General features: G+C 57.8%; 1 protein-coding gene across 2 annotated transcripts in view; it reads right to left on the bottom strand.

Moving 5' to 3' along the window:
* CCDC93 (coiled-coil domain containing 93) overlaps positions 1-7,452 on the bottom strand; it is a 32,774-nt gene extending 25,322 nt beyond the window's left edge. The window contains exons 1-8 of one of the 2 annotated variants that reach the window (XM_040358359.1): positions 7,348-7,452; positions 5,227-5,286; positions 4,974-5,027; positions 4,724-4,818; positions 4,524-4,635; positions 3,999-4,097; positions 2,458-2,514; positions 539-639 (exon numbers count right to left, since the gene is read on the bottom strand). In XM_040358359.1, coding sequence (XP_040214293.1) covers positions 539-639; positions 2,458-2,514; positions 3,999-4,097; positions 4,524-4,635; positions 4,724-4,818; positions 4,974-5,027; positions 5,227-5,286; positions 7,348-7,368 — 599 coding nt within the window. In that variant the 5' untranslated portion in view covers positions 7,369-7,452. Of the gene's footprint in view, positions 1-538; positions 640-2,457; positions 2,515-3,998; positions 4,098-4,523; positions 4,636-4,723; positions 4,819-4,973; positions 5,145-5,226; positions 5,287-7,347 lie in introns of those variants that run through there. The other variant, XM_040358358.1, reaches the window with a different exon arrangement.
* Positions 7,453-15,136: the final 7,684 nt, after the last annotated feature.

Below are 15,136 nucleotides of genomic sequence, written 5' to 3'. Positions count from 1 at the left end.
TTCAGAGCTGCCGCTCAGGCTCGATAGGGATTGCCATGACTAAGGGGGCGGAGTGAGACGCCTTGGGGCGTGGCCTGGTTGTCACTCTCTCTCTGGATAGATTTCCCGGGGTTCCGCCTCTTTCTTCCAGCTCTTGCCCATTGGCCCAGGCCTGTTCTTGTGGAGATTCCCCTTTTATCCAGCGAGTTGCCAAATTGTTGATTTTAATGCTACACTTAGTGGGCGCCCCCTTTTGTAGTCCATTACCTGTAGGTGGCGTTACAGGACTGTGTCCTCTGAGCGCCACCTTGTATCGCACCTCTGGGAAGGACACAAGACAAGCCCCGCCTCCATAGGGACGACACAGAATGAAGGGATCTATAATCCCGGGGGGGGGGGGGGGGGGTCACTCACAAGCACACCGTGCGTACTCACATAGAAGGAGAGAGCAGAGTGCTGGGAAGAGAGTGGAGAATGAGCTGAAATATGCCGAGAAGGAAGGAAGTGAATAAAATAACGAATGAGGAGAATTCTCTGCGCTGGGGGCGGAGCTTCGTACCGGCCGTATTCCAGAAGGGTGGAGTGTACGCGGGACTCCTCCTCTGTCAGCTCAGCCGCGCCCTCTTGTCTCTTGTATTTCCTGCGCGGCTTGTAGATATCCTGCAGGGGGAGAAAATGTCTAATAGACTGCTGACCACTCCGGGCCTTCACCTCAATCACCAATCAGGACCAATGAGAAGTCAGGAAAGGCAACTCCTACATCTCCATAGCCCCTCCTTCTCAATCCTCCTCCTCCCCTCCACCAACCACAGTTTCCCAACATGTGACCCCCCCCCCCACAGCTTCCCAACATGTGACCCGCCCAGACCACCCTCCACCAACCACAGCTTCCCAACATGTGACCCCCCCTCCCCAGACCACCCTCCACAGCTTTCCAACCCAACCTGTGACCCCCCCAGACCACCCTCCACAGCTTCCCAACCCAACCTGTGACCCCCCCAGACCACCCTCCACAGCTTCCCAACCCAACCTGTGACCCCCCCCAGACCACCCTCCACAGCTTCCCAACGCAACCTGTGACCCCCCCAGACCACCCTCCACAGCTTTCCAACATGTGACCCCCCCAGACCACCAACCACAGCTTCCCAACCCAACCTGTGACCCCCCCCCCCAGACCACCCTCCACCAACCATAGCTTCCCAACATGTGACACCCCCCCTTTTTTACCAACCTGTGACACCCCCCCAGACCACCCTCCACAGCTTTCCAACATGTGACCCGCCCAGACCACCCTTCACCAACCACAGCTTCCCAACATGTGACCCCCCCTCCCCAGACCACCCTCCACAGCTTTCCAACATGTGACCCGCCCAGACCACCCTTCACCAACCACAGCTTCCCAACATGTGACCCCCCCTCCCCAGACCACCCTCCACAGCTTTCCAACATGTGACCCGCCCAGACCACCCTCCACCAACCACAGCTTCCCAACATGTGACCCCCCCCCACAGCTTCCCAACATGTGACCCCCCCAGACCACCCTCCACCAACCACAGTTTCCCAACCTGTGACCCCCCCCCAGACCACCCTCCACAGCTTCTTAACCTGTGACCCCCCCCCCAGACCACACTCCACAGCTTCCCAATATGTGACCCCCCCCCCCACACCACCCTCTACCAAAAGTGAGTGAATGAGTAACTGGTATAGCACCACAAATGCGAACTAAATCACCTCAAGGCGCTTTTGCAGCCAGTGTCGCCTGATCCTTCAGAAGAGGGGGGTATTTATTTTTTTCATAAAACCCTGATGCCTTTCTTCCATGCGGATGTTTGTGGTTAGAGCGTTCCATAGCCGAGGTCCTTGGACCTCGTTCTCCTTTAGATTTGTAGCGGGATTTGGGGAAGCTTCCCAACCTGTGACCCACCCCCCCAGACCACCCTCCACAGCTTCCCAACCTGTGACCCCCACCCTCCACCAACCAGAGCTTCCCAACCTGTGACCCACCCCCCCAGAGCACCCTTCACCAACCAGAGCTTCCCAACCTGTGACCCCCACCCTCCACCAACCAGAGCTTCCCAACCTGTGACCCCCACCCTCCACCAACCAGAGCTTCCCAACCTGTGACCCCCAGACCACCCTCCACCAACCAGAGCTTACCAACCTGTGACCCCCCCCCCCAGAGCACCCTTCACCAACCACAGCTTCCCAACCTGTGACCCCAAAACTGCCCTCCCCCTTCCACCACCATCCTAGTCCTTTTCTTTTGCCCATAACCCACAACACTCCTCCATGTCCTCACCTCCTAATAATCATACTTGTCCTTCTCCTCCGACCAGAACTCCCCAACTTGTGGCCCCAACACTGCCCTGCCCCCTCTGCGCCGACACAGAAGCCAACCCACAACACCTGACTGCTCATGTTGGCGATATGTTCCACTGTCCCCGTCAACCTTACAACAGCCTCAGGAGCTTCACTCACACAAGTCTCGGTCAGAGTCCTCACCGCCTTCTCCCGCCGGCCGGCAAACTCTTCATCCTAGAAGATAGAGAGACGGGGGGGGGGGGGGGGGTGACTGCCGGCACTCAGCTCCGCCCATAACTGGAGGAATCCATTCATCAGGATAAGTATGAGGAGGACAAGTATTTTCAGAAGTCCCCCCCCCCCCCGTGTGGTATCCAGTAGAAACGGAGGAAGTGCGGCCATGTTGGTGGCCCGTATAACACGCCCATCCTCCTCCTCCCTCCACCATGATGAATAGTCATCATCATCATCATCATCATCATCCTCCTCCTCCTCCCTCCACCACCATGAATAGTCATCCTCATCCTCCTCCTCCCTCCACCATGATGAATAGTCATCCTCCTCCTCCACCACCATGAATAGCCGTCATCATCATCATCCTCCTCCTCCTCCCTCCACCATGATGAATAGTCATCCTCCTCCTCCTCCCTCCACCATGATGAATAGTCATCCTCCTCCTCCCTCCACCATGATGAATAGTCATCCTCCTCCTCCCTCCACCATGATGAATAGTCATCATCCTCCTCCCTCCACCATGATGAATAGTCATCCTCCTCCTCCTCCCTCCACCATGATGAATAGTCATCCTCCTCCTCCCTCCACCATGATGAATAGTCATCCTCCTCCTCCCTCCACCATGATGAATAGTCATCCTCCCTCCTCCTCCCTCCACCATGATGAATAGTCATCCTCCTCCTCCACCACCATGAATAGACATCCTCCTCCTCCTCCCTCCACCATGATGAATAGTCATCCTCCTCCCTCCACCACCATGAATAGCCGTCATCATCATCATCCTCCTCCTCCTCCCTCCACCATGATGAATAGTCATCCTCCTCCTCCTCCCTCCACCATGATGAATAGTCATCCTCCTCCTCCCTCCACCATGATGAATAGTCATCCTCCTCCTCCCTCCACCATGATGAATAGTCATCATCCTCCTCCCTCCACCATGATGAATAGTCATCCTCCTCCTCCTCCCTCCACCATGATGAATAGTCATCCTCCTCCTCCCTCCACCATGATGAATAGTCATCCTCCTCCCTCCACCACCATGAATAGCCGTCATCATCATCATCCTCCTCCTCCTCCCTCCACCATGATGAATAGTCATCCTCCCTCCTCCTCCCTCCACCATGATGAATAGTCATCCTCCTCCTCCACCACCATGAATAGACATCCTCCTCCTCCCTCCACCATGATGAATAGTCGTCAACATCATCATCATCCTCCTCCTCCTCCCTCCACCATGATGAATAGTCGTCAACATCATCATCATCCTCCTCCTCCTCCTCCCTCCACCATGATGAATAGTCATCCTCCTCCATCCACCACCATGAATAGCCGTCATCATCATCATCCTCCTCCTCCTCCCTCCACCATGATGAATAGTCATCCTCCTCCTCCCTCCACCATGATGAATAGTCATCCTCCCTCCTCCTCCCTCCACCATGATGAATAGTCATCATCCTCCTCCCTCCACCATGATGAATAGTCACCTCTGGGAGTCGATGGTCCTTCTGGAACTGGGATACGGAGTAGGATCGGATGTAATCTCCCATCTCCTGCCTGGTCTCTATGGCGCGTTTCACCAGCCACTGCCAAACAAACACAACAACATGTGAGTCTCAGAAACACGTCCTGACTTGACACCCCGCCTCCTCACCCCATCCCCCCCGTGTCCCGCCTCCTCACCCCATCCCCCCGTGTCCCGCCTCCTCACCCCATCCCCCCCGTGTCCCGCCTCCTCACCCCATCCCCCCGTGTCCCGCCTCCTCACCCCATCCCCCCCGTGTCCCGCCTCCTCACCCCATCCCCCCCGTGTCCCGCCTCCTCACCCCATTCCCCGCCCCGATTCCGACCCGCCACCCCCCAACCTGTCCCGCCACATCGCCCTTCACTCAACTGAAGTCCTGCAGAGCCAAGACTGGAGAGATGGCGACTCCACCAGGTGATGAGGGGATGCAATGTACGATTGTCAGCTGACCAAGCCCGGCCGATGGTGGTAGATGGCTTCCACTCACCTGGATGACGGGGAAGATGTGGATGAAGTCCAGGCCTTGGATCTGGTGAGGCTCCAGCCTCTGAGGACATTTCATCTTTGGAAGGGCGGATACGATCTTCTCAGTCAGAGCTCTGCCAGGAGAGAACAACGCTCATTGGTAACCATGGCAAAAGTATGGGGTACTCTCCTCCCAACCCCGCCCCCTTCCCGCCTACTCACATCTTCTGGCCAATGGTGGAGTTCTCCTGGAAGAGCAGGTCCACATCGATGTCGAAGTTGCAGGTGGTGATACACCAGGTCATCCCGCCCACCACCTGGAGGCGGAGACAAAGTCACATTGTGCAAAAAATGGGCAGAACTGCAGGGGGTGTGGCCCACAGCAGCCAATCAGGTTTCATGTTTTATTCTTTAGAACTCTGATTGGTCGCAGTGGGACCTCCTCTCTGCAGACAACCAATGAAAAGCTCACCTTGTCGAAGGGGGAGAGCCCCTTAATTCTGGCCCGGAAATATCCGGCCGCCACCAGCAGCTCCAGAATCTCCGACAACTTAACATTCTGCTCCTCGTCTTCCCGACTCTCCACCTGAAACCACAGGAGCGTGTCACCGGGATCCGCCCACTGCATGGGGGGAGGGGCTACTGGGGATCCGCCCACTGCATGGGGGAGGGGCTACTGGGGATCCGCCCACTGCATGATGGGGGAGGGGCTACGGGGGATCCACCAGCAGCTCCAGAATCTCCGACAACTTAACATTCTGCTCCTCGTCTTCCCGACTCTCCACCTGAAACCACAGGAGCGTGTCACCGGGATCCGCCCACTGCATGGGGGAGGGGCTACTGGGGATCCGCCCACTGCATGGTGGAGGAGGGGCTACTGGGGATCCGCCCACTACAAGGGGGAGGGGCTACTGGGGATCCGCCCACTACAAGGGGGGAGGGGCTACTGGGGATCCGCCCACTGCATGGTGGGGGAGGGGCTATGGGGGATCCACCCACTGCAAGGTGAGGGAGGGGCTACGGGGGATCCACCCACTGCAAGGTGAGGGAGGGGCTATGGGGGATCCGCCCACTGCATGGTGGGGGAGGGGCTACGGGGGATTCACCATAGTGTGATGGGGAGGGGCTACTGGGGATCCGCCCACTGCATGGTGGGGGAGGGGCTACTGGGGATCCGTCCACTGCATGGTGGGGGAGGGGTTACTGGGGGATCCGCCCACTGCATGGTGGGGGAGGGGCTACTGGGGATCCGCCCACTGCATGGTGGGGGAGGGGCTACTGGGGATCCGTCCACTGCATGGTGGGGGAGGGGTTACTGGGGGATCCGCCCACTGCATGGTGGGGGGAGGAGCTACGGGGGATCCACCCACTGCATGGTGGGGGAGGGGCTACTGGGTATCCGCCCACGGCATGGTGGGGGAGGGGCTACTGGGGATCCGCCCACTGCATGGTGGGGGAGGGGCTACGGGGGATCCACCCACTGTATGGTGGGGGAGGCGCTACTGGGGATCCGCCCACTGCAAGGTGAGGGAGGGGCTACAGGGGATCCGCCCACTGCATGGTGGGGGAGGGGCTATGGGGGATCCACCCATAGTGTGATGGGGGAGGGGCTACTGGGGATCCGCCCACTGCATGGTGGGGGAGGGGCTACTGGGGATCCGCCCACTGCAAGGTGAAGGAGGGGCTACGGGGGATCCGCCCACTGTATGGTGGGGGAGGGGCTATGGGGGATCCGCCCACTGCAAGGTGAAGGAGGGGCTACGGGGGATCCGCCCACTGTATGGTGGGGGAGGGGCTACTGGGGATCCGCCCACTGCAAGGTGGGGAGGGGCTATGGGGGATCCGCCCACTGCAAGGTGAGGGAGGGGCTACTGGGGATCCACCCACTGCAAGGTGGGGGGAGGGGCTACTGGGGATCCACCCACTGCAAGGTGAGGGAGGGGCTATGGGAGATCCACCCACTGCAATATGGGGGAGGGGCAACAGGAGATCCGCCCACAGTGTGAAGGAGGGAGGGGGCTACCGGGGATCCGCCCACTGTGTGATAGAGGGAGGGGCTACTAGGGATCCGCCCACTGCAAGATGGGGGAGGGGACTATGGGGATCCACCCACTGTGTAATGGGTGGTGCTGGGAGTTGTAGTCCCGGTGATGGGGGAGGGGGGTGGTGGTGGGGGAGGGGGGTTGTAGTCCCGGTGATGGGGGAGGGGGGTGGTGGTGGGGGAGGGGGTTGTAGTCCCGGTGATGGGGGAGGAAGGTGATGGTGGGGGAGGGGGGTTGTAGTCCCGGTGATGGGGGAGGAAGGTGGTGGTGGGGGAGGGGGTTGTAGTCCCGGTGATGGGGGGGGAGGGTGATGATGGGGGAGGGGGGTTGTAGTCCCGGTGATGGGGGAGGAAGGTGGTGGTGGGGGAGGGGGGTTGTAGTCCCGGTGATGGGGGAGGAAGGTGGTGGTGGGGGAGGGGGGTTGTAGTCCCGGTGATGGGGGAGGAAGGTGATGATGGGGGAGGGGGTTGTAGTCCCGGTGATGGGGGTGATGATGGGGGAGGGGGTTGTAGTCGCGGTGATGGGGGAGGGGGTTGTAGTCCCGGTGATGGGGGAGGAAGGTGGTGGTGGGGGAGGGGGTTGTAGTCCCGGTGATGGGGGGGGAGGGTGATGATGGGGGAGGGGGTTGTAGTCCCGGTGATGGGGGTGATGATGGGGGAGGGGGTTGTAGTCGCGGTGATGGGGGAGGGGGTTGTAGTCCCGGTGATGGGGAAGGGGGGTTGTAGTCCCGGTGATGGGGGAGGGGGGTTGTAGTCCCGGATAGTGGGGGAGGGGGATGTAGTCCCGGTGATGGGGGAGGGGTACCTCGGGGTCTCCTCGGCTCATCTCTTCTTCCTCTCCGGGTCACATGACCGCAGACTGACACATCATGTGACGGGAGGGGGCGGGAGTTGCTTAGTCCCCGCCCCTCTCTCTCGTATGTATGAGGGGGCGGGGCTCTTGTACAGGAGATGGGGGAGGGGGATTTCTCAGATAAGATCAGTTTCCTGGTAATAATGAGACTTGTGAGGGGTGCAGCAAGATGTCCGCTCTCCCCTTTTCACTATGGAGGAGTGCGGGGTGTACTCTCCGCCATCTTGGTACACCCCCCGGAGTTTTGTTTTTAGCAGTAAAGTGACTTTATAGGACGATATTCCGGACTCAGAACTCAGAACTCCGTTTAGATGTTTATTTTTCTAATCAGCGTTGTTCTGTCAGATTAGCCATCCTGTCAGATCAGAAGACTCGCCAATGTTTTTAAAATTCAACTTCAAAACCATCGGAGGGATTTCTAGATCCTGAATATCACTTTATAATGGGAGGTTAGCGGTAATAATAAGTGGGAGGTGCCGGACTCCGGTGGGTGTAACAAGATAAAACATAAAAAAACAAAAGGAAGTGCAGCGCTGATAAATTATATAGTTCATGAAAATATATAGAAATAAAAGTTCATTCTACGTTTAATAAACCGCGATAAGCCGAGATCACGGCTTATCACAGAGCATTGCCGGTTTAATAAACGGAGATAAGGACCAGAGAACATGTTCTTCACTTCTCATCAACACACTGGGCTAGATTCACATAGATTAGCGATCTTTAGATCCGCGTAATCTATGCAAATTACGATCCGCCGGCGCACTTTTGCGAGGCGAGTGCACTATTCACAAAGCACTTACCTCCAAACTTGCGCCGGTGGATCGTAAATCCCCGGCGGAATTCAAATTCCGCGGCTAGGGGGAGTGTACAATTTAAATCAGGCACGTTCCCGCGCCGATTTAACTGCGCATGCGCCGCCGGCGAAATTTCCCAGTGCGCATGCTCCAAATGACGTCACTAGGACGTCATTGTTTTCTGCGGCTACGTAAATTCCGGCCATCCGTATTCCCAACCGACTTACGCAAACGACTTACAAAATTTGAAACTCGTCGCGGGAACGACGGCCATACTTAACATTAGCTACCCCTCATAAAGCAGGGGTAACTATCCGCCGGAAAAAGCCGAACGCAAACGACGTAAAAAAAAAAAGCGACGGGCGGGCGTTCGTTTCTGAATCGGCGTTTCTCCTCATTTGCATATCCGACGCGTAAAAAAACGAAGCGCCACCTAGCGGCCGGCGGGAGATTGCAGCCTAAGATCCGACGGTGTAAGTCACTTAACCTGGCGGATCTAAGGGAGATCTATGCGGAATCTGATTCTATGAATCAGCCGCATAGATCCGACGAATGGAACTCAGAGATACGGCGGCGGATCTCTTTGTGAATCTGGCCCACTGAATTTCCACTTTACTCCATTTTTTACATTTCTTCTTAAAGCGGAGCTCCACCCAAAAGTGGAACTTCCGCTGAATCCACTCCTCGCCCCCTTACATGCCACATTTGTTTTTGGGGGGGGGGCTTCAGGGTGGCACTTCCTGTCCCCCTTCCTCCTTCCGCCGAGGCGCTGCTAAGGCGATGCGTCATATCACCTTTCTGCAGCCCCTCCCTGTAGGTGATCGCCTGTCCAATCAGATGGCGCAGCGCCGCTTGCGCATGCGCAGTGGGTGCCCGAAAGCTGTCACGGCCGGGTGCCCACACTTAGAATGATGACACCGACCGGAGGGGGGGGGGGGGGGAGGAGCGGAGCCCCGGCCGGCGCGTTGCTGGAACGTAGAGCAGGTGCGTGTTTATTAAAAGCCCCCCAGATACACTTTTTATAAAATGACTGGAAGACCCCGAAATGAGAATACAGAGGGGTGGATTCAGGTAGGGGCGCGCACTACTACGGAGGCGCAGCGTACCGTTTTTACGCTACGCCTCCGCAAATTACCTGCGCTACGCTTCATTCACAAAGCAGTAGCTCCTTAATTTGCGCGTGCGCTCCAGAAAACTGCCTGGCGTAAGCGCGCGTAATTTAAATGATCCGGTAGGGGGCGTGGATCATTTAAATTAGGCGCGTTCCCGCGCCGAACGTAGTGCGCATGCTCAGTCGGGAAACTTTCCCGACGTGCATTGCGGTAAATGACGTCGCAAGGACGTCCAGCGCCATTCACGATTCACTTACGCAAACGACGTAGTTTTTAAAAATCGCGACGCGGGAACGACGGGTATACTTAGCATTGGCTGCCCCTGCTAATAGCATGGGCAGCCTTACGCAGAAACCGACGAACGCAAACGACGTGAAATGCGAGCGCAGGGCGCGCGTACGGTTGTGAATCGGCATGAGTATGCAATTTGTATAATCTATGCTGACCACTACGGGAACGCCACCTAGCGGCCAGCGTAAGAATGCAGCCTACGATACGACGGCATAAGAGCCTTATGCCAGTCATATCTTAGGCTGCAGTCGGCGTAACAAGCTTTCTGAATCAGGAGCAGTCGATACGCCGGCGCAACTAAGCAATTGCGCTGCGTAACTATGGATACGCAGACGCAATTGCTTACTGAATGTACCCCAGAGTGTCCAGCAGAGGGCAATCTACTACTGCAAATGTAATAGTTACATTGCAATTACAGAACAATCCCAGAATCCCACTCCTCCTTCTATAAGAAGAGTACAGAGGAGCTGTAACCCATAGCAACCAATCACACACTTCTAATACTGACATCTGATTGGCTGTCATATATTTCTGAAAAGAAACCTCTTCTATACATATCACTGGAATTTGGACATAATTCTCCATCCCCCTCCCAGACTCCCTCCAACTCTCCACCACCCCCATCCTCCCCCAACTACAACTCCCAGACTACCCCCCAACTCTCCACCACCCCCATCCTCCCCCAACTACAACTCCCAGACTACCCCCCAACTCTCCACCACCCCCATCCCCCTCCCAGACTACCCCCCAACTACAACTCCCAGACTCCCCTTCTCTCCATCACCCCCATCCCCCTCCCAACTACAACTCCCAGACTCCCTCCAACTCTCCACCACCCCCATCCCCCTCCCAGACTCCCTCCAACTCTCCACCACCCCCATCCTCCTCCAACTACAACTCCCAGACTCCCCCCAACTACAACTCCCAGACTACCCCCCAACTCTCCATCACCCCCATCCTCCCCCAACTACAACTCCCAGACTCCCCCCAACTACAACTCCCAGACTACCCCCCAACTCTCCACCACCCCCATTCTCCTCCAACTACAACTCCCAGACTACCCCCCAACTCTCCATCACCCCCATCCTCCCCCAACTACAACTCCCAGACTACCCCCCAACTCTCCACCACCCCCATCCCCCTCCCAGACTCCCTCCAACTCTCCACCACCCCCATCCTCCTCCAACTACAACTCCCAGACTACCCCCAACTACAACTCCCAGACTACCCCCCAACTCTCCATCACCCCCATCCTCCCCCAACTACAACTCCCAGACTCCCCCCAACTACAACTCCCAGACTACCCCCCAACTCTCCATCACCCCCATTCTCCCCCAACTACAACTCCCAGACTACCCCCCAACTCTCCACCACCCCCATCCCCCTCCCAGACTACCCCCCAACTCTCCACCACCCCCATCCTCCCCCAACTACAACTCCCAGACTCCCCCCAACTACAACTCCCATCCTCCTCCAACTACAACTCCCAGACTCCCCCTTCTCTCCATCACCCCCATCCTCCTCCAACTACAACTCCCAGACTACCCCCCAACTCTCCACCACCCCCATTCTCCTCCAACTACAACTCCCAGACTACCCCCAACTACAACTCCCAGACTACCCCCCAACTCTCCATCACCCCCATTCTCCTCCAACTACAACTCCCAGACTACCCCCCAACTCTCCATCACCCCCATCCTCCCCCAACTACAACTCCCAGACTACCCTCCAACTCTCCACCACCCCCATCCTCCCCCAACTACAACTCCCAGACTCCCCCCAACTACAACTCCCATCCTCCTCCAACTACAACTCCCAGACTCCCCCTTCTCTCCATCACCCCCATCCTCCTCCAACTACAACTCCCAGACTACCCCCAACTACAACTCCCAGACTACCCCCAACTCTCCATCACCCCCATCCTCCCCCAACTACAACTCCCAGACTCCCCCCAACTACAACTCCCAGACTACCCCCCAACTCTCCATCACCCCCATTCTCCTCCAACTACAACTCCCAGACTACCCCCCAACTCTCCATCACCCCCATCCTCCCCCAACTACAACTCCCAGACTCCCCCCCAACTCTCCACCACCCCCATCCCCCTCCCAGACTCCCTCCAACTCTCCACCACCCCCATCCTCCTCCAACTACAACTCCCAGACTACCCCCAACTACAACTCCCAGACTACCCCCCAACTCTCCATCACCCCCATCCTCCCCCAACTACAACTCCCAGACTCCCCCCAACTACAACTCCCAGACTACCCCCCAACTCTCCATCACCCCCATTCTCCCCCAACTACAACTCCCAGACTACCCCCCAACTCTCCACCACCCCCATCCCCCTCCCAGACTACCCCCCATCTCTCCACCACCCCCATCCTCCCCCAACTACAACTCCCAGACTACCCCCCTTCTCTCCATCACCCCCATCCTCCTCCAACTACAACTCCCAGACTCCCCCCAACTACAACTCCCAGACTACCCCCCAACTCTCCACCACCCCCATTCTCCTCCAACTACAACTCCCAGACTACCCCCAACTACAACTCCCAGACTACCCCCCAACTCTCCATCACCCCCATTCTCCTCCAACTACAACTCCCAGACTCCCCCCCAACTCTCCATCACCCCCATCCTCCCCCAACTACAACTCCCAGACTACCCCCCAACTCTCCACCACCCCCATCCTCCCCCAACTACAACTCCCAGACTACCCCCCAACTCTCCACCACCCCCATCCCCCTCCCAACTACAACTCCCAGACTCCCTCCAACTCTCCACCACCCCCATCCCCCTCCCAGACTACCCCCCAACTCTCCACCACCCCCATCCTCCCCCAACTACAACTCCCAGACTCCCCCCAACTACAACTCCCAGACTCCCCCTTCTCTCCATCACCCCCATCCTCCCCCAACTACAACTCCCATCCTCCTCCAACTACAACTCCCAGACTACCCCCCAACTACAACTCCCAGACTCCCCCTTCTCTCCATCACCCCCATCCTCCTCCAACTACAACTCCCAGACTACCCCCCAACTCTCCATCACCCCCATCCTCCCCCAACTACAACTCCCAGACTACCCCCCAACTCTCCACCACCCCCATCCTCCCCCAACTACAACTCCCAGACTACCCCCCAACTCTCCATCACCCCCATTCTCCTCCAACTACAACTCCCAGACTACCCCCCAACTCTCCACCACCCCCATCCTCCCCCAACTACAACTCCCAGACTACCCCCCAACTCTCCACCACCCCCATCCTCCCCCAACTACAACTCCCAGACTACCCCCCAACTCTCCACCACCCCCATCCCCCTCCCAGACTACCCCCCAACTACAACTCCCAGACTCCCCTTCTCTCCATCACCCCCATCCCCCTCCCAACTACAACTCCCAGACTCCCTCCAACTCTCCACCACCCCCATCCCCCTCCCAGACTCCCTCCAACTCTCCACCACCCCCATCCTCCTCCAACTACAACTCCCAGACTACCCCCAACTACAACTCCCAGACTACCCCCCAACTCTCCATCACCCCCATCCTCCCCCAACTACAACTCCCAGACTCCCCCCAACTACAACTCCCAGACTACCCCCCAACTCTCCATCACCCCCATTCTCCTCCAACTACAACTCCCAGACTACCCCCCAACTCTCCATCACCCCCATCCTCCCCCAACTACAACTCCCAGACTACCCCCCAACTCTCCACCACCCCCATCCCCCTCCCAGACTCCCTCCAACTCTCCACCACCCCCATCCTCCTCCAACTACAACTCCCAGACTACCCCCAACTACAACTCCCAGACTACCCCCCAACTCTCCATCACCCCCATCCTCCCCCAACTACAACTCCCAGACTCCCCCCAACTACAACTCCCAGACTACCCCCCAACTCTCCATCACCCCCATTCTCCCCCAACTACAACTCCCAGACTCCCCCCCAACTCTCCACCACCCCCATCCCCCTCCCAGACTACCCCCCAACTCTCCACCACCCCCATCCTCCCCCAACTACAACTCCCAGACTCCCCCCAACTACAACTCCCATCCTCCTCCAACTACAACTCCCAGACTCCCCCTTCTCTCCATCACCCCCATCCTCCTCCAACTACAACTCCCAGACTACCCCCCAACTCTCCACCACCCCCATTCTCCTCCAACTACAACTCCCAGACTACCCCCAACTACAACTCCCAGACTACCCCCCAACTCTCCATCACCCCCATCCTCCTCCAACTACAACTCCCAGACTACCCCCCAACTCTCCATCACCCCCATCCTCCCCCAACTACAACTCCCAGACTACCCTCCAACTCTCCACCACCCCCATCCTCCCCCAACTACAACTCCCAGACTCCCCCCAACTACAACTCCCATCCTCCTCCAACTACAACTCCCAGACTCCCCCTTCTCTCCATCACCCCCATCCTCCTCCAACTACAACTCCCAGACTACCCCCAACTACAACTCCCAGACTACCCCCAACTCTCCATCACCCCCATCCTCCCCCAACTACAACTCCCAGACTCCCCCCAACTACAACTCCCAGACTACCCCCCAACTCTCCATCACCCCCATTCTCCTCCAACTACAACTCCCAGACTACCCCCCAACTCTCCATCACCCCCATCCTCCCCCAACTACAACTCCCAGACTACCCCCCAACTCTCCACCACCCCCATCCCCCTCCCAGACTCCCTCCAACTCTCCACCACCCCCATCCTCCTCCAACTACAACTCCCAGACTACCCCCAACTACAACTCCCAGACTCCCCCCCAACTCTCCATCACCCCCATCCTCCCCCAACTACAACTCCCAGACTCCCCCCAACTACAACTCCCAGACTACCCCCCAACTCTCCATCACCCCCATTCTCCCCCAACTACAACTCCCAGACTACCCCCCAACTCTCCACCACCCCCATCCCCCTCCCAGACTACCCCCCATCTCTCCACCACCCCCATCCTCCCCCAACTACAACTCCCAGACTACCCCCCTTCTCTCCATCACCCCCATCCTCCTCCAACTACAACTCCCAGACTCCCCCCAACTACAACTCCCAGACTACCCCCCAACTCTCCACCACCCCCATTCTCCTCCAACTACAACTCCCAGACTACCCCCAACTACAACTCCCAGACTACCCCCCAACTCTCCATCACCCCCATTCTCCTCCAACTACAACTCCCAGACTACCCCCCAACTCTCCATCACCCCCATCCTCCCCCAACTACAACTCCCAGACTACCCCCCAACTCTCCACCACCCCCATCCTCCCCCAACTACAACTCCCAGACTCCCCCCCAACTCTCCACCACCCCCATCCCCCTCCCAACTACAACTCCCAGACTCCCTCCAACTCTCCACCACCCCCATCCCCCTCCCAGACTACCCCCCAACTCTCCACCACCCCCATCCTCCCCCAACTACAACTCCCAGACTCCCCCCAACTACAACTCCCAGACTCCCCCTTCTCTCCATCACCCCCATCCTCCCCCAACTACAACTCCCATCCTCCTCCAACTACAA

This window comes from Rana temporaria, chromosome 6 (genome assembly GCF_905171775.1).
Source record: "Rana temporaria chromosome 6, aRanTem1.1, whole genome shotgun sequence".
Classification (NCBI taxonomy): domain Eukaryota; kingdom Metazoa; phylum Chordata; class Amphibia; order Anura; family Ranidae; genus Rana; species Rana temporaria.
This window is presented reverse-complemented; position numbering and strand designations above follow the sequence as displayed.